At 48.8% G+C, this 22,937-nt stretch overlaps 1 protein-coding gene and 1 non-coding gene across 2 annotated transcripts in view; one reads left to right on the top strand and one right to left on the bottom strand.

Annotated features, from left to right (window-relative positions):
• The first annotated feature begins 4,048 nt into the window (after nt 1-4,048).
• Nucleotides 4,049-4,121, top strand: TRNAK-UUU. Its single transcript has one exon. It is a non-coding gene; the product is annotated as a tRNA-Lys (tRNA).
• A 15,860-nt stretch (nt 4,122-19,981) lies between these two features.
• Nucleotides 19,982-22,937, bottom strand: part of LOC117869992 (zinc finger protein 773-like) — a 33,463-nt gene continuing 30,507 nt past the window's right edge. Inside the window, exons 6-7 of the mRNA XM_034757110.1 lie at nt 21,406-21,522; nt 19,982-21,035 (exon numbers count right to left, since the gene is read on the bottom strand). Of these exons, the coding sequence (XP_034613001.1) occupies nt 20,242-21,035; nt 21,406-21,522 (911 nt within the window). The 3' untranslated portion in view covers nt 19,982-20,241. The remainder of the gene's footprint in view (nt 21,036-21,405; nt 21,523-22,937) is intronic.

The raw sequence follows: 22,937 nt of genomic DNA, 5'->3' as shown, positions 1-22,937 counted from the left end.
CAGCACCCCCGACCCAATGCAGGGGAGAGGCCTGATTCTTCTATCTTTGCACTCTGAGTCCAGGGCACACACTCTATCTGCCTCACACATCGAATCTGGCCCTGCTGCAAAGTGACTCCAAAGAACCACCAACCTCCAGGACAGCAGGTTTTGCCCTCAGAGCAGGGAATGTGTCCCCCATACGGCTTTTAGGCCACTGGATGCTCTGGAAATAGGAGGGCTCTGCATGTACACAGCCCACCTAGGGATGTAGCTCAGTGGTAGAGCATATGCTTTGCATGTATGAGGTCCTGGGTTCAATACCCAGTATTTCCCAGTACTTTTTTTCATCCTGCTGCTTTGCTCATGCCCAGAGCGGATGTGGCCCAGCAATCTCTCTGCATGAGTTTCAATCCAGCTCAGTGAAGGACAAGTGACAATTGCATGGAAGGTCTGTGGGGGTTTCTGCTCCTAAGTCACTTTGGTACATTTAAGATTACCACATGCTGTGCTGCTTGGCACAATGGTAGATAAGAAGGGCGAATCCTCCCAGCACTGGAAGGAAAGGTCCCATCTGCACAGACTGAGAGGCAAGGAAACAGAGGGGCAGTCAATGCTCAGAGAGGAGAGAGGTCAGTGATTTACACCCAACAGGGGACACTGTCTTTTTGAGGTGAGTGCAGCTTGCTTGGGATGGTGCTGATGATGGATAAAACAAAAGCTGGAGTCAATGACAGATGATACCATAGAAGGGGAGGGGAATAGCCAGCCCCACAGAAGGTCCTGGGTGCTCAGATGCCCCAGTTATTGCACCCTGGCTGTCATAGAGAGAGAAAAGACACTGAGGGACGCAGCCCCCCTACAGGGATCCTATGGACAAGAACTTGCTTGGGAGTGGTGTGAAGGTTCCCTCTGGGCAAAAGGGAGCTGAAATCCCTCAGTGTCCTGCAACTTAAGTAATGCAAGCTTCAAACCCTGCATGAGTGTGGGCTGAGGTGCATCAGCAGAAAGTTGGGCTGGACATGGGTGGCAGGTTTGTATAATTTTTGGTGGTGCCCAGAATGGGACCAAGTCCAGCCCCCAACACACACACACACACCTGCCTAAGGCTCTGGGGGAGGGAGTTTGGGTGTGGGACGAAGAGGGGTTGGGCTCTAGGAGAGAGTTTGGGTGCAGAGTCTGGGCTCAGTTGGGGGTTGGGGTGCAGGAGAGAGTGTAGGGGGCAGGCTCTTGGAGAGAGGTTGGATGCAGGTGTGGGGTCTGGGTTGGGGCAGGGCGTTGGGGGTGCACAAGAGGGTGAGGGGTGCAGGATTTACCTCGGGCATCTCCTAAAAGCAACCTGAACCCCCCTCTGGCAGCAGCCCCTAAGCGGGAGGGCCGGGGCATCTCTGCGCACTGCTGCCTGCAAACTCCACCCCCGCAGCTCCCATTCCAACAGTTGGCAGAGTTGGCAGTCGGGGCTGGGGCAGCACATGGAGCCCCCCACCTCAGGAGCCAAAGGGACGTGCCAGTCGCTTCCAGGAGTGGCATGCCACATGGAGCTAGGGTGGGCAGAAAGCCGCCTTAACCCCCTTGTGCTGTTGGTGGTGGTGGGGGGTCCCTGGGCCCTTTTAAATTTCTCAGGGGTGGCAGGCGAGACTGGGGGGACACTCCCAAGGGCCTGACATTGCTTTGCACAATGATAAATCTTGGAACAGGATAGAAATGAAATGGCAGCAGAATCTAAGGAATTAAAAGCCTCCGGATTCTTGTGTGTGCACTGACTCCGAATGGAAACTGTAATTTGATTCGCTTTGTGTCTGCGGCTGGTAAAATATCAGGACAAAGTCATTCCAGTGATTGTGATACTGGGTTTGAGGAGGCTTTGGTTTTATTAAAATGTAATTAGCATGTTACACTTGTATTTTTAAAGGTGGCTTCCCCAAGCAATCCCAAGTTGTTCTTCCCACAGCTGGCTGATGGTGGGCAGCAGGGGTCTCCCCAATCTGTGGGGGAAATCTCTCTGGGCCCCACTGTCAGTTCTCCATCCTTTCTGCCCCTATCCATGCACACTACTCCCCTCCCCATTATCAATGTTTTAGAGCGACCCCTCCCTCCCTTTATGGGATTCAGACTCTCTGTGGCAGAGACTGACTGGGGCTCCTCTCTGCATTGCCCCCGTGGGGAAGGAAAGAGACTGGGGGGGGGGGGGGGAGAGAGAAGATGAGCAGAAGGAGTCAAATGGGGCTAAACCAGAATAGAGTTTTGCTTCCTGTTAAAATGTACTGGAGTCTCATCGCTGAAAAGCCGCATCTTGAGTTAGGTTTGATGCAGCAGCCTTTCAATTACCAGGCAAAGGTGTGAACCACAGAGACTGATAACTGCCTACTTCCCAGCTTTGTCTAAAAAGCACCTGCACTGGTGCAACTGGTTAATACAAAAGGGAATACTGCTGGCGTTATGAGTTCAAGCCTTACCTGGAGCACTGGTTTCTGTTACTCATGTAGCTTCCCCAACTTGCTTTGCCTTATTCACATGGAAAGTGCCATACTAGGGAAAGGAAAATAAATTCTGAAGTGGGGTGCATAGCTTGGAAACCTCCACCCAGTACTGCCATTAGTTCCAGTACATTATTCACTGGCAGGGCGAATTGATTTATTTGCTGCTGTGAAAGCTGCCAGGACAGGTCTCTGGGCACCAGATCTCCCTGCTTCTTCCAGCACACCCCTGGCTCCTTCCCTGCCCAGTCACTATATGCACTGAACCTAAAACTTTTCCAAGCCTTCTTAGCACAGTTGGCAGCACATCAGTCGCATAATCTGAAGGTCCTAAGCTCAAGTCTCAGAGGAAGCAAGGGCTTGGCTCCCTGCTTCAGATTTTCTAAAGGAAATCAGAGAAAAGAAACTATAGGAGAGTGGTTTCTAGACACCCTCCCACCCATCTAACACACACACACAGACTTTTCTAAGGCATTAAATTTTCCTTCTCTATGGAGTTTGTATTCTCCATAGAACAAAATAAAACAAAAACATGCAAATCTAAGCCTAATACAGTATGAAACTCAATACAGATAAAATCTCACCCTCAGAGATCTTCCAATAAGCTTCTTTCGCAGACTAGACTTATTTCTTGTCTGGGCCCAACCTTTTCACCTGGTATAGTCCTTGTTCAAGCTCAGGTGGTAGCTAGGGGATTTCTCATGACTGCAGCCACCTTTCTTCTGTCCTACCCCCTTATACAGCTTTGGTACAAGGCAGGAAACTTTTGTCTCTCTCCTGGGGAAAAGCCCTGGGTTTAAGATGGATTCCCATACCAGGTGACATGGTCACATGTCCTGTGAGACCCCCCCCAAGCCTTCATTCTTCCTGGCCTGACTCACAGATGGTGCAGGACAGAGCCATCTATAGTCAATTGTCCTGGCTAATGGGAGCCATCAAGATTCCAAACCACTATTAATGGCCCACACTTTGCATAATTACAACAGGACCTCAGAGTTATATTTCATATTTCTAGTTAGAGATACAAGAATGATACATTCATACAAATAGGATGAACACACACAGTAGATTATAAGCTTTCTAATGCTACCTTACAAAAGACCTTTTGCATGAAGCATATTCCAGTTACATTATATTCACACTCAGCATATTTTCATAAAATCACATGGGAGGGCAATGTCACAGCAGGGAAAGGGTTTTACTGCGGCACCTGGGAGCAGTTGAGTTTCATGTTCAGGCTGTGGTATTAGTTCCTCCAGGTTTCTCGTAAGCACACAGGGACCTTAGCAGGTGCTCTCGATACAGGAATGGCCCGGATATGATAAAGTGATGGGGATTGCATTTTCCATTTTTATTTTTGTATTTCCAATGACATTTCTGTTTGTGATTTCGTTTTGCTTTGTATAACTGTGTTTTCTCCTGGATTTAATATTTAACTAAAAAAAGAATAAGGCCTCAGGGCGCCAGATGGAGAAGCAGGCTGGGGCTAGGACTGCTAAGAGAGCAAGAGTAGCACATTTTCTGTAGGTTTTCTGCTCCCTTTTTCTTGATTAGTTTTTCTTCTGCATGAAATTTGCCTCTGTGCTATGTGAGCCTGGCTAGCTCAGTTGGTAGAGCATCAGACTTTTAATCTGAGGGTCCAGGGTTCAAGTCCCTAGTCAGGCAGAGACCCTTTCTTCCTATGATATCCTCCAAAAATGTTAGAAGGACTCTCCTTAACTTCAGCTTTTCCTTTTCAGGACTTGGCCTTTCCTAGGAAGGGCCCTTTACTGCCTGTGACCGAAGGTACTACTTCCTCACCTGTCCACTGGCCTCGCAGTCTGGAGGAAGAAAGGCCTCTGGGCCTGCAGCAAAGTGCTGTGTGCTGACTTTTTGAACAAATGCAGGGCTGGCCAGAAAGGCATGTTCCCACTGGGTCCTCCCTGCCAAAAAAAATTGTCCCCACAGAGTCCTCCCTGCTGGGAGTCAACAGAGATCAAGGGTTCCCTTGCTGGTCCCATGGTGTAAGGGCCAGCACTCAGGGCTTTGAATCCTGCAATCAAAGTTTGTCTCAATGGGACCTTGGGGTCCTTTGGTTGCCAGCTAACCATACTGGGATTTCCAAAGCTTCATCTTGCGCTCTCAAATGACATGGTAGCCTGTCTTTTGCCCGCTAGCTCTTGTGACTTGAGTGCAAGAAGGGATGTTTGATCCAGAAGGCTGGCCATGCTTGGAGTCCTATAGGTAGGATGCGAGCTCCATTTCCTCTGAGTCCTGAAGCTGGGCTGCAGCCTGGCCTAGGAGGCAGCCCTATTGGTTGACCTACTGGCCCAAAGTCACTTGGACAGTGTTGGTGTTCCCCAGAAATGCTGAAGGACTGGCCTAAGGGAGGGAGGCTTAATATTCCTCCCTATCAGTCAGGGCAGAAGAGGAGGGCTACAAAAGTGGGCAGGTTGATGAGCTGGGCCTTCTAGCATTCGGTTGGTGATGAGGTGGGGAACACGAACTGAGAGAAGCGGTTGCTAGTCTGTGAGGAATGGCTCAGCCGGTGGCATAAGTGGACCTTGTCATTAGCATACAAAATTGTGATGCTCGAGACCTATCTTTCGGCTGTGGGGAATTTCCTCAGCCATGTATTTCCCGCTGCTCCACGAGTGCTGCTGAGACTGATGGCCTTCCACTTCTTGTGGGGCAATAGGATGTCCCTACCTAGTCAGGAGAAATGTGGCTTTTCTGCCATATTAGAAGAGGGGTTGTGCCTGGTGGGCATTGAATCCTTTTACAGATCTACTTCTTTGTTTTTCAATTTTCAGGGATGGCTGTGCTGGAGGTCAGGTCAGACCCTAGGGGAATGGCGGGGCAACCACAAAGAACCCAATTGACTCTTCGGATATGCTGTATTTTTTCTGACCCCACTGGGTGCAGCACTGGATATAGGATGGCCGATGGTGGTGGAAGGGGGAGGAGATTAGGAAGCCCCCCCCATTTAGTGTTCTTCTACTCCCACCTTACATCTTACAGGATTTTCAGTGCGTGGCTAGGTGGAAGGTACTTGCAGGATGACTTCATCCACAACTGTGGCCTCCCTCACAGCAGCGGCAGCCACAGCAGCGAGGCCCCCGCTTCGGCTCAGTCTGAACAGAGGTCAAAGTACCACTGGGTGAGACAGGCCAATTTTAGGGAGTTTCCTCTGAAGGTGAGCAGCTGTCCCCAGAACTTACTGACAGGAGCTTTAAAGTATTTGCAAATGTGCTCGGCCGGCATGTGCAGAGCAAACGCTGCCCAGGGGCACTGCGCCAGGCTCTGGCACCACTTGAGACACTGGACCTCCTTCAGCCACCAGGTAACCAAGGATCTAAGGCAGGAATGGGATGAGGAAGCAAGTCAAGCTGAGCAAGGCAGGTAAAAATTCATCTTGCCTTCATGGGTGCTCACAATGATGCCCTTTTTGTGTACCATGGCTGACAAAAACATCCCAGACAGAGAAGCAGCAGGCCAAAATTGCCTTTCAGATGCTGAAGTAGCTCAGTTGGGAAAGCATTAGACTGAAAATCTAGAGATTGCTGGTTCAATCCCATGCTTTGGCAGGCTCTTTGGTCCCTTTGTGTGTGGCGGTGGGCTGTTTCCTGGATGTGCAGCAGTACCTTTACCTGCCAGAAGTCCCTTATTTCATGCTCCCCAGCAGGAAAAAGCAGCGTGGGTTTGTGTACCAAGTTGGCCCTCATGAGGTATCTTTCTTCTCTTGGTCTTTCTCAGCAAGGAGAAGAAAAAGAAGCTCTCCTTCAAGCTGGAGTTAGAAGGATGACGTAAGGATGATTTCCTGAGCACCGGCTCCAGTCCTTTGCTCTACCAGCTGACCTATCGAAGGGCTGCCACCACTTTCTCCACGTTCACCCATCAGTGTGTTCAGAATGGAGAGGGGTAACTAGTGGTGTTCCCCAATGGTCTGTCCTAGGACCAATCCTACTCAACTTATTCATAAATGATCTGAAGAAAGGGGTAAACAGTAAGGTGGCAGAGTTTGCAGATGATACTAAACTGCTCAAGATAGTTAGGACCAAAGCAGACTGTGAAGAACTTCAAAGAGATTGCACAAAATTAAGCGACTGGGCAACAAAATGGCAAATGAAATTTAATGTGGATAAATGTCAAGTAATGTACATTGGAAAAAATAACCTCAACTACACATACAATATGATGGGGGCTAATTTAGCTACAACTAATCAGGAAAGAGATCTTGGAGCCATCATGAATAGTTCTCTGAAGACGACCACGCAGTGTGCAGCGGCAGTCAAAAAAGCCAACAGGATGTTAGGAATCATTAAAAAAAGGATAGAGAATAAGATGGAGAATATCTTATTGCCCATATAGAAATCCATGGTACACTCACATCTTGAATACTGCGTACAGATGTGGTATCCTCATCTCAAAAAAGATATACTGACATTAGAAAAGGTTCAGAGAAGAGCAACTTAAATGATTAGGGTTTGGAACGGGTCCCATATGAGGAGAGATTAAAGAGACTAGGACTTTTCAGCTTGGGTGACCAGATGTCCCGATTTTATAGGGACAGTCTCGATTTTGGGGTCTTTTTCTTATATAGGCTCCTATTACCCCCTACCCCCTGTCCTGATTTTTCACACTTGCTGTCTGGTCACCCTAGGGTGTGCACATGTGTGGGTCCCAGCTGCTCCCTGCCCCCCCTCATTGAAGCAGGTGTGCAGCGTTACTGCCCTGGGAACTGCAGGGCACCAGTGGACATGGGGCTGGCTACAGACAGGGGCATGGGGCAGGGCTAGCTGGAAGTAAGGGGTGCAACATGGGCTGGCTGCGACAGGGGCTGGCTGTGGGCAGGGGATGCGACAGGGGTTGGCTGTGGGCAGGGGCTGGCTGTGGGCACGGGGTGCGACAGGGGCTGGCTGCAGGCAAGGGGGTGCGACAGGGGCTGGCTGCAGGCAGGGTTACAGGTACTCACACGGGAAGAACTGCTGGGAGTAGCCGGAGTAGTGGGACACAGCCCGGGCCCAGCAGAGGAGCCAGGGACCCACCAGGTAGCAGCAGGAACCCCAGGGCCAGAGGTCCAAGGAGCAGCAGCAGCAACAGGGCCAGGAGGCAGCCCACGTGGCTCCTCTAGCACAGCGCCCCCGGTGGCCGGGAGGAGGAATTACATGCTTCCCGGCTGGAGTCCATCAAAGCTTCCCTCGCAGGGAAGCCAGTTAACAATATACATTGGCCAAACCGGACAGTCTCTACATAAAAGAATAAATGGACACAAATCAGATGTCAAGAATTATAACATTCAAAAACCAGTCAGAGAACACTTCAATCTCCCTGGTCACTCGATTACAAACCTAGAAGTTGCAATATTACAACAACAAAACTTCAAAAACAGACTCCAACGAGAGACTGCTGAATTGGAATTAATTTGCAAACTGGACACCATTAAATTAGGAATGAATAAAGACTGGGAGTGGATGGGTCATTACACAAAGTAAAACTATTTCCCTATGTTTATTTCCCCCCCCCTACTGTTATTCACACCTTCTTGTCAACTGTTGGAAATGGGCTATCCTGATGATCACTACAAAAGGTTTTTTTCTCCTGCTGATAATAGCTCACCTTAACTGATCACTCTCCTTATAGTGTGTATGGCAACACCCATTTTTTCATGTTCTCTGTGTATCTCTCTCTCTCTCTTCCTACTGTATTTTCCACTGCATACATCCGATGAAGTGGGTTTCAGCCCATGAAAGCTTATGCTCAAATAAATTTGTTAGTCTCTAAGATGTCACAAGTACTCCTCTTTCTATTTGCAGATAAATTAATGGAGGTTAAGTCCATTAATGGCTATTAGCCAGGATGGGTAAGGAATGGTATCCCTAGCCTCTGTGTGTCAGAGGGTGGAGATGGATGGCAGGAGAGAGATCACTTGGTCATTACCTGTTAGGTTCACTCCCTCTGGGACATCTGGCATTGGCCACTGTTGGCAGACAGGATACTGGGCTGGATGGACCTTTGGTCTGACCCAGTATGGCTGTTCTTATGAAGGGAAAGGCAGAGACCTGCAACAGAGTTTCTGTAGTGTAGTGGTTACCATGGTTGCTTAACACCTGAAAGACTTTTGATTTGAAACCAGGCAGAAACATGAAGATTTACTTTCCCCAGCTCCCCTAGCAGTCCAGCAATGTGCTCCTACTGCTGCCACTGGCCTGTCCCTGCAATAACCCCAATCCCTGCATGATAGAGGGTGGTGAAATGAGCTGAGAAAAAGCCTTAGTAGCAGCAGGGGAAAGCTAGAGGATCTAGGCCAGTCATCCTTTGAAGCCGTGTGGCTTGGCCTCCTCTGCCCTGGGAATTTGGCCTATGGAGGCCAGCTCTTCCTGCTGGCCTCCTTTGCATGACTTGCCAAAGGAGGAAGTGAAGCAGGAATGGGGCAAAAGAGGAAAGTCATGCTGAGGAAGGCAGGGCAGAAGCTAAGAGCCTCAGTGTGGGTAAGTGGGGTTAGTAGAGCACCACCATTTGTTCTGCCAAAGCCTGGGGAGGTGCAGTTGGCTGCTGGGAGGTAGAATCCTGTGCCTGCCTCTTGGCTTCTCAGGGATGGCTACTTGCAGCCCAGGAGAAGAAGGATGGTTCTGGGTGAAAGGAAGACAAGTAAAGCTATGGGAGGAAATTTGGGTGCAGGGTGCAGGCTCTGCGCTGGAGCAAGGGATTGGGATGCAGGAGGGGTGGCGGTGACCGGTACACACAACCCTCTGGCAGCAGCTCCTAGGTCGGTGGGGTCAGGGGGTCTCTGTGGGCCGCTGCCTGCAGGTGCAGCCCCCAGAGCTCACATTGGCTACAGTTCCTGGCCCATGGGAGCTGCGGAGTTGGTACTTGGGGCAGGGGCAGCACATGGAGACACTCCCCCACCCCAGGGGATGCCAGCCACTTCTGGGAGCAGCATGGAGAGATGGAGGTAGAGTGGGCAGGGAGCCACCTTAGTGCTGCTGGCACATCTCTGCACACCCAATGGGGGAGGGGAGCAGAGGGCCTCCATGCACTGCCTGGGGTAGGGGCAGTGCACAGAGCTGACTCCCCTCCCAAGGTTAGGGGTCTATTACAGGAGTGGGTGGGTGGTGTCTTTTGGCCTGCAAAGTGCAGCAGGTCGGACTAGATAATCACACTGGTCCTTTTTGACCTTAAAAGGCTCTGAGTCTAAAAGGGAGAGGGAAGTAAAGGATTTTTTTAAAAAAATAAACCAAACATTATACTAGAAGGATGATTCCAACAGCTCACCGTATAGTCTCACCCCTTTCTTTCTCCACTGGGTGTTTAATGATTTGCTGGGATTTGGGACATTAATTTTTTCATTCCATTGATAAGCTGATATAACGTGACTGTAATTAAACCAATTCCCAGTGAAGAAAACATCACATCATTGCATTGGCTGGGAATCAAACCCAGGTCAACTGCTTGGATAACAGGTATGCTCACCACTATATCACCAACACATCTGGCAAAAGTACCTCTCCTATGTGCCACGTATGCTTGCCAAATGACTCACCCCTCCCCAAGCTAAGGAGCTGGCTGGAGGCAGCGTGTCCCCTGTGACCAGAGACCACAAAATTCCAAAGCTTTTCACTGAAAGGAGGGAAAGAAAATGGCCACAAGATGGCGCCAGGATATAAGGAAGGTAACAACACCATTATTAGGGGTAGGCCATTCCTTTTTGGCAAGGTCCAAAATTGTTGGTCAAGGTCCAGTCAAAGTCCAGACTCCAGAGAAAATAATTATAATAAAAAATAACAATAATGATGATAATAATAAGTAAATAAAAAGATTTTGGGGTCCATTCAAAAGCGATTTGGCCCACCGTCTGCCTACTGATTACCCCACATTGACTCTGAGAAGTGATTGATCTCCTCTATCTTGGATTTGAAGAGCTGGTTAGTTTTACCCTTGGTATCCCAGGAACCCTTCCTCTTTTTCTCCACAGCCACTGCCCATCAGTAGGATTCCTCCTCCTCCTCCCTCCTGTGCCTCAGTGCGACTAAATCTCTGCACCTAGACAGCCAGTCTGTCCGCTGCACCCTGATCCCCCATGCTTAAGCCTCCCTGCCAAAGTCCTGCACCTGGCTCCAAAGAACTAAGTCTCACATCTCGCTGGCAACTCGACTTCTAGTGCGCAGAGTGTCTCTGCCCCCTCAGTAGATGACCGGAGAAACTTAGTGTCCGCCTTTTCTAAAGAAGTGCTTGGAGAGGATTTTCTCATGTGACCATGTGCCCTAATGGATAAGGCGCCTGACTTCGGATCAGGCGATTGACGGTTTGAGTTCCTTCACGGTTGTGCTTGTACGGTTTTCCCTTTGTACTGAAAGTCCTGCTCTCTTCTTGGCTGCTCAGGACAATGCTCTGGCTTCAGCTAGAGCCCTGGGAAGGAGTTAGGGATAGGACATCACAAAGGCTGGGGTATGAGCCCCAGGTCTTCCAGTCTAGCCTTTACTATTCCTGACTTACCAAAGAAAATGAGCGGCTGCCTGGGCTAGAGTGTAGAGCAGTTTCCCTCTTCCAAACATGCGCCCATCCCTTTGCTTGAGGGGGCTTGCTAAATAGCGCCTTTGGAGCCTGGGTGATTCGCTGCTTCTCACCAGCTGGGGAAAAGCCTTTTGGATTAAAATCTCCTGCCCTACTGCAAAAGTGAGCACCTTGAGTGAGAATGGTAAGAGGCCCCACCAGGGGGGCTGGCCCTGCTTTCCCACAACATTCTGTTGTTGGCCACAGAGCATCAACAGCCGCTGTCTGCGGGTGGCCTTCAGTGGGTGTTTGGCATGCCAGGGAGCAGGCTGGCCGGATGTCTTTGTGGCTGTCAGCTGGACATGCATAGGCCTCGTTCTCCTCGCCCTTGGTTACTCTGTTGCTTTTAAGCTTTCCCTTGGAGCTGTCAGCACCAGCCACCTCTGCTCTAGGTGCCCAGAGGAGGAAAGGTCTGTTGGGCTCCAGCCTGGGACTCTTCATCCCTCCTGCCTATCCCTGACTATGAAGCCTGGCCCTGGCACTCCTGTCCTTGTGGGCAAGAGGAAAAGTGTGGCAGCAAGCACAAGGGCCAAACGTGTGGGCATCAGGTGAAGCAGCGAGAATCCCAACCATCAGGTCAAACCGCAGGACTGCAGGCATCGGTAGCCAGGGTGGCAAGTTCTAGAGGCCCAACCCACTGCCACCCATCCCATCATGCCATCCCAACCGAAGCCCTGGCTCCATTGGGTGTGAGTCACCCAGCCGGAGGCAAAAGACTTGCTCTTTCACAACTGGAGCCAGGGAAGGTGAGCACTTTGAGCGCCACGGCTTTGCTGCAAGCAAAAAGGAGGTCCCACTGATATTTGAATTCAGATTGCAGGATTCAGAGTCCTGAGTGCTAACCGTTACACCATGGAACCAGCTTGTGCTGTTTTCTCTGGACATCTGTGACCCTCACGGGGCTGGCTTGTGTAAGGGGATTGCCCTGTATCTCCATGAGAGTTTCATGGAGATCTCTAGCGCAGATTCCCGAGAAGTAAGGGAGTCAATCATCACCCTGTTCTGCCGTCCAGACTAGGCCTGGAGTGATACACACATCATACAGACACAAGCCTGCTTTCTGCAACCCTCCTGCCCCCAAGACGTCACTTCAGAAATTCCCAAAATCAAAGCCACTTACCAGTTGCCGCCTCTCCTGTTTGCGCTTCGCCAAGCTCCGACAGCTGTGACTGCCTAGCCTCCTCTGGGGTAGAGAAGAACTCCTGGCTGCATGCATCTCTGACCTCTGCCTCATCCTCTGCCTCTGGGTCTCCCTCTGCCTCCACATCCTCATACAAGATTTCCTCCTCCTGGTTCGGTCCACTCTCGACTGGCACGTGAGCCACCGAAGTATCCACAGTGGCCTTCACAGTGGAGGTGGGGTCACCACCGAGTATTGCATCCAGCTCTTTGTAGAACCGGGAGCTTGTGGGTGCAGCACCAGAGTGGCAGTTTGCCTCCTATGCCATGGAGTAGGAATTCTGCAGCTCCTTTACTTTGACCCTGCATTGCAGTGTGTCCTGGTCATGGCCCCTTTCTCTCATGCATCGTGAAATATGTCCATACGTATCATAATTTCTATGGCTGGAGCACAGCTGGGACTGGCCAGCCTCCTCTCCCCAAATGCTGATGAGGTCCAGCAGCTCAACATTGCTTCAAGCGAGGGATTGCCTGGTGTCTGGAGCGGGCATGGCCACTTGGAAAGATGTGCTGAGACTGCTGCATGCATCACCGAACAAACAGGAAGGGGATTTTCAAAATTCCCAAGGAATTTAAGGTGTGGGGTTCATGGTTGGTCACCTGAAGGCAGTGCAGTAGAATTCAAAGAGAGGCAAGAGCAGGGATTGTGGGACACCTCCCGGATGCTAATCGCAGCACTGTAATTGACAAGGGTGTCTACACTGGCACTACAGTGCTGTAGCCCTCGCACAGAAAGCTGTTCACCTCTCGTCAGCATGGTTTTTTTTACAGCGCTGCAACTGCTCAGTTTCTGCACAGTTAGTGGCTTGGCAGTGCATACACCTCGGGAGTGACACTGCAGAAAGCTGCTTTCCTAAGCAGAAACTTGCCAGCGTAGACAAGGCTGTAGATGGCTTACATAAGAATTCAAGACTGGTCATACTGGGTCAGACCAATGGTTCATCTAGCCCAGTGTGCTGCCTGAGAGTGACCAGTACCAGAGGCATCAGAGGGAATGAACAGAACAGGCTTGTTGATCTGCAAGGTGAAGGTCTGTCACCCTTACCTTTAACTTTATTGTTGTGAATTCCTATTTATCCTATCTTACGACACCTGCCCCGAGGTCTCTGGACAAATCAGCTGTGAACCACTCCTTTGATACAGACATGTCCCAATCCAGCTGAATTGAGGCAGACTTTGGGCCAATGTCAGTTTGGAAAAGGCCCACTTAACCCAGCAGGTTTCTCAAAGTATCTGATGCTGTGAACCGCATGTAGTGTGGATGTGTGAACCCCAAAGATATCAAACATGAAAGAAACACAAGGCCAATTTTGGGGAGGTTTCCAGAGCCAGGCCTGAGGGTTAAACAGCTGTGCTCAAAAGCAAAAGGGGCTCAGCACCTATAAAAATATCTGGTTGCAAAATTTAAATTACATTAAAAAACCAAACCAAACCAAAAAACAAACAAAACCAGGAAAGCTACCATCACACAGCCATCAGATTTTGACATCTCCTGCCTGATGTGACATCTTTGCTTTGCAAACAAGAGACCTGGAGAACTCTGTGGCTGTTACCTTCTAACTGGTTAAAAGGTTCCAAATCTTGTGTCAAGTAATTTTCCTCCTAACAGAAGATTTAAAATTTATCAAAATAAATTCCATTTTAAATAAAAATAATTACAGTCTATACTGGGTCTCTATTCTCATACAGGCTATTTCTCTCACATATTCCTCCAATCTAATTCCTTTGGAGTGAGGTTTTAATTTCAGGATTAGCCACCATTTCCTATGTAGTAGGAGGCGGCAGGGAGAGAAATAGAAGAAAACCTGAATTATATTGCAACACATCATCAACCTCTTCTGTGACACTAATTAACTTCATGTTTAATTTCATTGTTGCTGGTAACAACTTATTCAATGATTAAAAAATATAAACTGATAGGGCAGTTTTCTCTTAATTCCCATTTCCACCCAGTCAGCTTTGTGTGAAGTCACATTCTATAATAACCTAGGAGGCTTCCATTTCTGTGAGTTCATTTCTCCCCGGGTCTTCTCCCAGAAGTGTGGGTGGAAGGGGTCTCAAACTACGTGGGAAGGCTGCATCATGAGAAAAACCACCTGTGCTCTATTTTCAAACTTTCTAATCCTTCAAAGTAACAGCAGGAGGAGAACTGATACAAATGCATTAGACTTAATAGCAAATCTAAGAGACCAAACCACAGACTCTGGACTTAGCATTATTCATGTATCCTGCAGTTTGAACTTGGAATCTGATACATTCCCAGACTGGCTACAATCATTTGCCCAGCATGGAAGTGCTTCTTGTCCAACAAGGCAGCCAGATTGGGACTCATAGGCATGGAATGGCTATGAAGGAATCAGCTGTTTCTCTCTGTGCTTCATGAAACTTTGGATCCAAATTGTAAAAGGCAGTTGTGCCCAATTTAATCATGGCATCCTTTAGGAGTGTGACCAATGCCACTTAAGGGAGCAAGGTTCTAAAAATAGTTTACCTGGGCCACTGGTCACCATAGCTTCCATCTCTGGGGTGAAAATCAACCACTAGTTCCTGCAATTTCTACCTGACTTCTTGTCAAATCTTTGACCTTACTAAGGCCTTGGCTACACTTGCAGATGTACAGCGCTGAGAGTTAAACCTGACTTCGTGCAGCTGAATAGGGAGAGCGCTGCGGTCTGTCCACACTGACAGCTGCCCAGCGCACTATCGTGGCCACATTTGCGGCAATTGCAGCGCTATTGGGAGCGGTGCATTATGGGCAGCTATCCCACAGAGCACCTTTTCCCATTCTGGCGCCGTGGGTTGTGGGAAGGGGGCGTGGGTGCGGGGGATTCTGGTCCTGTCCCAATGCCCCATGATGCATCGCTTCGCATCCCAGAAATCCCTTTGTTTCTGTCCACCTTTGGCGCCATCTTTCAACCGTTTCTGTGCAGCGCAATCTGTCTGTGGGAAATGGAGTCCGAACTGCTGAGGCATATGCTGACGAGTCTCGCCAGCACGTCACGTTTGGCTATCGAACTATTCCTTAAGATCCAAAGTGACAGTGAGAGTGAGGGTGAGGATTCCGACGATGCTATCGAGACGCGTAATGCGTACGACACGAAATTGCTTGTGGCATTCACGGACATGCTTAGCACCATGGAAGGCCGCTTTTGGGTTCGGGAAACAAGCACCAAGTGGTTGGATCACATTGTCATGGAAGTCTGGGATGACGAGCAGTGGCTGTAGAACTTTCGGATGAGAAAAACCACTTTCATGGGACTGTGTGAGGCGCTTGCCCCCCACCCTGCGGCGCAAGGACATGAGATTGAGAGCTGCCCTGCCAGTGGAGAAGCAGGTGGCTGTTGCAATCTGGAAGCTGGCAACTCCAGACAGCTACCGGTCAGTCGCAAACCAGTTTGAAGTGGGAAAGTCGACCATTGGAATCGTGTTGATGTAAGTTTGCAAGGCCATTAATCGCATCCTACACAGAAGAACCGTGACTCTGGGTAACATGCAGGAAATAGTGGATGGATTTGCACAAATGGGGTTCCCTAACTGTGGAGGGGCAATAGATGGGATGCACATTCCTATTCTGGCACCACCCCACCTAGGATCCGAGTACGTTAATCAGAAGGGGTATTTCTCTATGGTTCTCCAGGCGTTTGTGGATCACCGTGGGCATTTCATTGACATTAACACAGGCTGGCCTGGAAAGGTGCATGACGCACGCATCTTTCGGAACACTTGGCTGTTCAGGAAGATGCAGGCCGGGACTTTTTTCCCAGAGCGGAAGATCACGGTAGCGGAAGTTGAAATGCCCATTGTGATCCTTGGAGATCCCACTTACCCATTAATGCCGTGGCTCAGGAAACCCTACACAGGGAGCCTTGACAGCAGCAAGGAATGGTTCAACTACAGGCTGAGCCGGTGCCGAATGACTGTGGAGTGTGCCTTTGGCTGTTTAAAGGCCCACTGACGATCTCTGTATGGGAAGCTGGACTTGGCCGAAAGCAGCATCCCCGCGCTTATATCCGCGTGCTGTGCCCTCCATAATATTTGTGAAGGGAGGGGTAAAAGCTTCACTCAGGCATGGACCTCCGAGGTTCAACACCTGGAGAATGAATTTGCACAGCCAGAGAGCAGGGCTATTACAGGGGCCCAGAGTGGGGCTGCAAGGATTAGGGATGCCTTGAGGGAGCAATTTGAGGCTGAAAACCAGCAGTGATATCTGGTGCCCTGCACGGGAGTGAAGTGCAGTAGTTCCAATCTTTACGAATCAGTGTCTGCGTAGCAGACAAGCAGACTTGCAGTGCCTGTTTATTTCCTGGGCTAAGGAGTCTTTTACTTTATGCAATAATAAAGAATGTTTTCAAAGCCAAAGAATCCATTTATTGAAAAGAAAAAAAAATATTTATTGAAAAGAAAAAAGGGGATGGAGTGGGGAACAGTGCAATCACAGATTCGTGTATGTCCTGTCTGGTGTGCTGTGCAGTGAGTGCTGCACTTCAGGATGGCTATACTGCATGGTGATGGAGGTTGAGTGCAGAGGGTAAGGGTCATGGTCTTCAGGGTTGGGTGGTGAAGATACTGATGTTGGAGGCAGCGGGTGGCGTGAAGAACACGGAAGTTGGGGAAAGTGGGTTGGAGGTGACAGTGGGGCACAACGGAAAGAATTTTGGGACAAGGGCTGTAGGGGGGGGTGGCGTTTGCGTTTTCAGTACTGCTCCTCTTTCTGCATGACTACCAGCTCCTGGATAGCATCTGCTTGGCGCTCCAGGATGCTGATGAGCCTATCAGTGCTTTGCTGCTGGTGCACGGTGCTTTGCCGCTGGTGCGCTGCGTTTTCCTGGTGGATCCTGCTTTCTCTCTCCCTCCAGTCCTGTGCCTTCTCGTTCTCTTTAATAGATTGCCGCATCACTTCTTGCAGCATGTCTTCTTTGCTTTTTCGCGGTCTCTTCCTGAGTCTTTGCAGTCTCTGAGCAGGTGATAAGAGGGACGGCTGAGGTCTCAAGGTTGATGCAGCTGTATAGGCAAAACGTAACATTTCACAGAGGCAGCATTGTTTATACCAGACAGAGTAATGATTCCCCCCGCACTTAAGGAATAGAAAACACACAGGGTCTACACAATAGCATAATTTTCCTGTCCGAAACAGAGCACACATATCCCACGGGAGCCTCAAAATGGTGAGTAATGGGGACTGATTGTTTGAGGGCTGCATTGTCCTCTGGGTTTCTGTGCCTTAGGGAGAGCCAACAGCTTCAGGGGGCACCTACACTGAACACTGTCCCAACATTTTCAACAGGAGTTCGTCCTGGATGATATCTCACTGCTGAGGGTGACCTGGGAAGCAAGGGAGGGTCTTCTACTGCAATGCGGCTTCCACCCTGGCCCATATGCAGCTTGCCTGTGTGCAGCAATGGTCCCCCCACCCCTCGCGGCACAGTGGTGCGGACACATTAGCCTGGCTGGGACAAGGACCACGGTGGCTCTCCCTATAAACCTGCGCAAGCGCATTGCACGCGTTCTGGATGAGACATTCGAAGAGATTACCGAGGCCGATTACCGTGATGTGATAAACCACATCAATGCACTATACCGCATCTAGGCATGCATGCTTAACCCTCCTCTTCCAAAGAGCCCGCACCAAAAAAATTCCTTCACAAAAAAAAAAAAAAACACTTACCGGGAACCTGCTCTTCTGTTTGTCCTCCACCAAGTACCAGCCGCTGCGACTAGTTACCATCCTCCTGACTCGAGAAGAGCTCCTGGCTGCCTGGCCATCCGGCCCACCACCATCACTCCCGTTTTCCTCCTCCTCCTCTTCCTCCCCCCCCCCCACACCAGCTCTGAAGTGTCCATGGTCGTGCTCAGAGTGGAGGTGGGGTTAACCCCAAGTATTGCATCCAGCTCCCTGTAGAATCTGCAGGTTGCAGGGGGAGCACCCGAGCAGCCATTTGCGTCGCGGGCTTTGCGGTAGGCACTCCGCAGCTCCTTGACTTTAATCCTGCACTGCAGGGCATCCCGGTCATGGCCCCTTTCCATCATGTCCTTTGATACCTTCCCGAAGGTATCGTAATTCCTATGGCTGGGAGCGCAGCTGGGACTGGACAGCTTCCTCCCCCCAAACACTGATGAGGTCCAGCAACTCACCATTGCTCCATGCTGGGGCTCGCTTGGGGAGGCATGGTCACCTGGAAAGATTTGCTGATAGCAAACCACGCCACGCCAGGCTGAGCAAACAGGAAGGGGATTTTAAAATTCCTGGGGAATGTAAAGGGTCGGTCACATGGTTGGTTACCTGAGGCCAGGGCAGTAGAGTTTGAACTGATGACCAGAGTGTATAGAACAGGCATTGTGAGATACTGTCGAATAATTCTGGAGGCCATTCACAGCGCATTGGGTGGCCACACTGGCGCCGCAGCGCTGCAACAGCAGCGCTGCACTCGCTATTCCTCTCGGAGAGGTGGAGTACATGCAACACTGCAACAAAGGAGATACAGCGCTGCAAATGCCTTGCCAGTATGGACGGGGAGTGAGTTACAGCGCTGGGGGCGGCTTTACAGCGCTGCAACTCGCAAGTGTAGCCAAGGTCTTAGAGTAATTTTACACTTCTCTGATGCAGAATTCTTCACCAACCACACAACATATCAGTAGCGATAGTGAGGTATAACTCCCCCAAATATGCCCTTTTATTTCTTTAATCTGGTGGCACAGATTTAAATTAGGGACTACATTCAGGTGCTGCTTAGAATCCCTGTAAGACAACAAATGTTAGGTATCTATTAAAAAGGGGTATCTTTCTGCAGCTATATCATATTCAACATGGATTTCATTTCCTACACATTTGCAGCATCTCCCAGGGGTGAGCTGAAGAGAAATGTCACTTCCATTTTTTCCCATCCCTACCTAGATAGGGATTGCATTTCCCAAATAATAGACAACATGCATCTGATTAGGAAGGAGATATCTTCAGGAGCGACCTCCTGCAGGGCCTGGGCCACAACTGCTTTAGGAGCCAAATGCATGGGTATTTTGCTTAGTTACAAATCATTTACTAGGGAATACTCTTGCCAGCCTGTTAGAAAAAATATTGACCTAACCAATTGAACAACAGGGGGATTGGGATGGTGATAGGGAATCCCTCTGACTTACCCTATCTTCTTCTGTTCTTACCGAGGGTGAAATGACATTTTCCCCTATCCCTGTCTTGTTCCTGCTCTTTCTTATAGTTCAATATATTTTAAGTGAGGAAAATGGAAGTAAAAATATCTGCTTTCCAGCACAACCTGAAGCAACATCAGAGCAACTGGGAATGAAACAATTTGTTCCTTAAGGGGGAACTTGATGACTAAGAATTGCTTTGAAATGGGGGAACAGTATAACTGTGATGCTCAGAGTTTGTTTAGACTAGGAAAAGTGATGGAGTTTAGGTCAGGTCAAGGGGAAAGCTAATGCTAACCACTGCACCTGGGCTGCATCTGCTCTACAACGATAATTGTCTTTTTACACCAAGATCACTAACTTGAGCAGCCAACGCCATGTACAGTCCTAGTGGATGTAAGGCACAGGTAGTTTTTGCCTCAGTGTACCTTATTGGGATCAAACTTCTCTCTCCCTCTGGGAGCCGATGAACATTCCTAGCTGGAGGGACACACACTCTTATGACTCAAAAGGAAAGCAGCTGATAGAAAAGATCAGAGGACTGACCCCAAAGAAGGGTGAGCTGCAAAAGGCAGAAGGAAGCAACTCATGTGGTGGACCTTAAAGACCACAGTGAAGATGGTGCACAGATCACTATGTGAAAATTAGCAAATGTGATTATTTTTTTAAAAAAATCTTTGCCCAGCCCTAATCAAGGCATGTGTTACAGTTCTCTCATGTGGATTTCCTGATGTCTAATAAGGTGTGAGCTCTTTTTGAAGCTTTTCCCACACTCCGAGCATCCATAAGTTTTCTCACCCATGTGGATTCTCCAATGTATAATCAGGTCAGAGCTAAAATTGAAGCTTTTCCGACATTCAGAGCATGTGTAGGGGATCTCTCCTGTGTGGATTTGCTGATGTCTGATAAGGTGTGAGCTCCAACTGAAGCTTTACCTGCACTCAGAGCATGTGTAGGGCGTCTCTCCTGTGTGGATTCTCTGATGTGTGATCAGGGCAGAGATGTGATTGAAGCTTTTCCCACACTCAGAGCATATGTAGCGCATCTCTCCTGTGTGGATTCTACGATGTGTGATAAGGTGTGAGCTCCGATTGAAACTTTTCCCACACACAGAGCATGTGTAGGGCTTCTCTCCTGTGTGGATTCTCCGGTGTCTGATAAGGTGTGAGCATTCATTGAAGCTTTTTCCACACACAGAGCATGTGTAGGGCTTCTCTCCTGTGTGGATTCTCTGATGTCTGATAAGGTGTGAGCTCCTATTGAACATTTTCCCACACTCAGAGCATGTGTAGGGCGTCTCTCCTATGTGGATTCTTTGATGTCTGATAAGGTTTGAGTTCCTATTGAAGCTTTTCCCACACTCAGAGCATGTGTAGGGCAACTCCCCTATGTGGATTCTCTGATGTGTGATAAGGGCAGAGCTCCGATTGAAGCTTTTCTGGCATTCATGGCACGTGTAGCGTCTCTCTTCCAAGTTGATTGTGTCACATGTTATAAGGTCTGAGTGGCTACTGAAGTTTTCCTCTGGCCTCTCTTGAGTCTCACAAGAATTTGCTTTTGCTTGGAGTGCACAACTCCCGGAAATATTCCCTTTGGATCTTCCTGATAACGTTCCATGTGGTTCTACTTGCTCAGCATCTTCCTGCTGGGGTTTCTCCTCCTCATTCTCACTCACCATCCCATCACCTGATGGGAGACAGAGAGAATCCAGACATAGGTCACTCCCTGCGCCAGAAAGAAAGGAAATCTCAGAGAGAGGAATGGAAAAAGGGATGAACAAACCAAAAATGTGTGTGCGAGAGATCAAACCTATCAGGAGCTGATTTTCCACAAACCCTTCCACAGAGGAAAGAGGAAGGCATCAGTTTTGGTCCGCATCTCACCAGAACACTCAGGGCAAAGTGAGATCGGGGTGGGACCTCCTGCCATTTGTCAGTCAGAATATGAGGGAAGCCATGAGTGACCTCTGTCAAAATGATTCCACATCTGCACGGAACAATCCTGAACTTGGAGAGCTCACAGGGTCTTTGTAGGGCATCCCAAATGTTTCCTGCATTCCCAAACAGTTTTTGAGTTAGCTTAACCAATTCCTCACCTGTGCAGGCAGCTCTCGGGAGAATTTCTTTCTCAGCGCCCTGGAGGTCCGGGATCCACGGCTCTTCCGCTCGTTCCATCTGTGAGATCACATCAGGTTTGGAAACTGGAAACCCTACTGCAGGCAAAGAAAACAGGGGAGGTCAGTGGAATTTGTGGGGTAATTGTCACAAAGAATATTCCATGGTTTTAACCCCAGCTCATTTTAAAGAAGTAACATTCCAAGGCCATCTTCCTTGGCTCAAAGTGGCAGAAGAGTTATTATTATTATAAATTATATGCATTACCTTACTGCCCAAGGGCCAACTAACAGTGGGTCTCTGTTGTGCTAGGCAAAGTACAAAGAGAGAATAGTAGATGCCCCATGCCCTAAAAAATTTACAATCTAAATAGACAAGACATATCACCCTTCAGTGGGTCCCCATTGTGCTAGGCAAAGTACAAAGAATAATAGATGGCCCATGCCTTGAATAATTTACAATCTAAATAGACAAGACAGATACAGAATAGGGGAAGGGGTAGAACCCACTGTTAGAATATAGATGTTCAGGCCTGCCTGTAAAGCCTATACTTTAAGAACTTAGGTGTGTTTTTATCACTTAGCTAGTTATAGGGGTATAAAAATAAAGAATCAAAATCACAGTCTGCCTGTGTCTGGGCCTTGTCTCACTAGGAGAGTCTGAGACCTTGTTCTTAGGCTAAGGCCTTTAGCTAAGCAGCAGGGGCAGCCATAAGCTGGGAAGCGTAGGGTCACATCCTCGTATCCCAAACCAATCACACTGAAATAAGGTGGTATTGGGCTGTTAGGAAGACGGTCTTGTCCGTACAGCGCCCATTACCACCAGATAAAGAAACAGATCTTAAGATGGTTAAAGAAAACTTAGTTTGATAGCATCTTGCCTGGCAAGAAAGTACTTATCAATAGTTGTGGTTGTGAAACCTCATTTCTGTATTGTTTTATCTTTATGGCCACCACTTTTCATTGTTAATCAGTGTGGTTCTCTAATTGTTTCTCTCTGCTGTATAATTAATTTTGCTAGGTGTAAGTTAATTAGGGTAGTGGGATATAATTGGTTAGAGAATTATGTTACAATATGTTAGAATTGGTTAGTTACATTTCAGTACAATGATTGGTTAAGGTATAGCTGAGAATATTACTCTATAAACAGGGTCAAACAGGAGAGGGGAAAGGAAATTAGAATAATAGAATATCAGGGTTGGAAAGGACCTCAGGAGGTCATCTCGTCCAAACCCCTGCTCAAAGCAGGACCAATATCCAACTAAATCATCCCAGCCAGGACTTTGTCAAGCCTGACCTTAAGAACCTCTAGGGAAGGAGATTCCACCACCTCCCTAGGTAACGCATTCCAGTGCTTCACCACCCTCCTAGTGAAATAGTGTTTCCTAATATCCAACCTAAACCTCTCCCACTGCAACTTGACACCATTACTCCTTGTTCTGTCATCTGCTACCACTGAGAACAGTCTAGATCCATCCTCTTTGGAAACCCCCTTCAGGTAGTTGAAAGTAGCT

The sequence above is a fragment of the Trachemys scripta genome, chromosome 25 (assembly GCF_013100865.1).
Source record: "Trachemys scripta elegans isolate TJP31775 chromosome 25, CAS_Tse_1.0, whole genome shotgun sequence".
In the NCBI taxonomy this organism is placed as follows: Eukaryota; Metazoa; Chordata; order Testudines; family Emydidae; genus Trachemys; species Trachemys scripta.
Note: the sequence above shows the minus strand (reverse complement) of the source record. Positions and strands in the feature narration are given on the sequence as shown.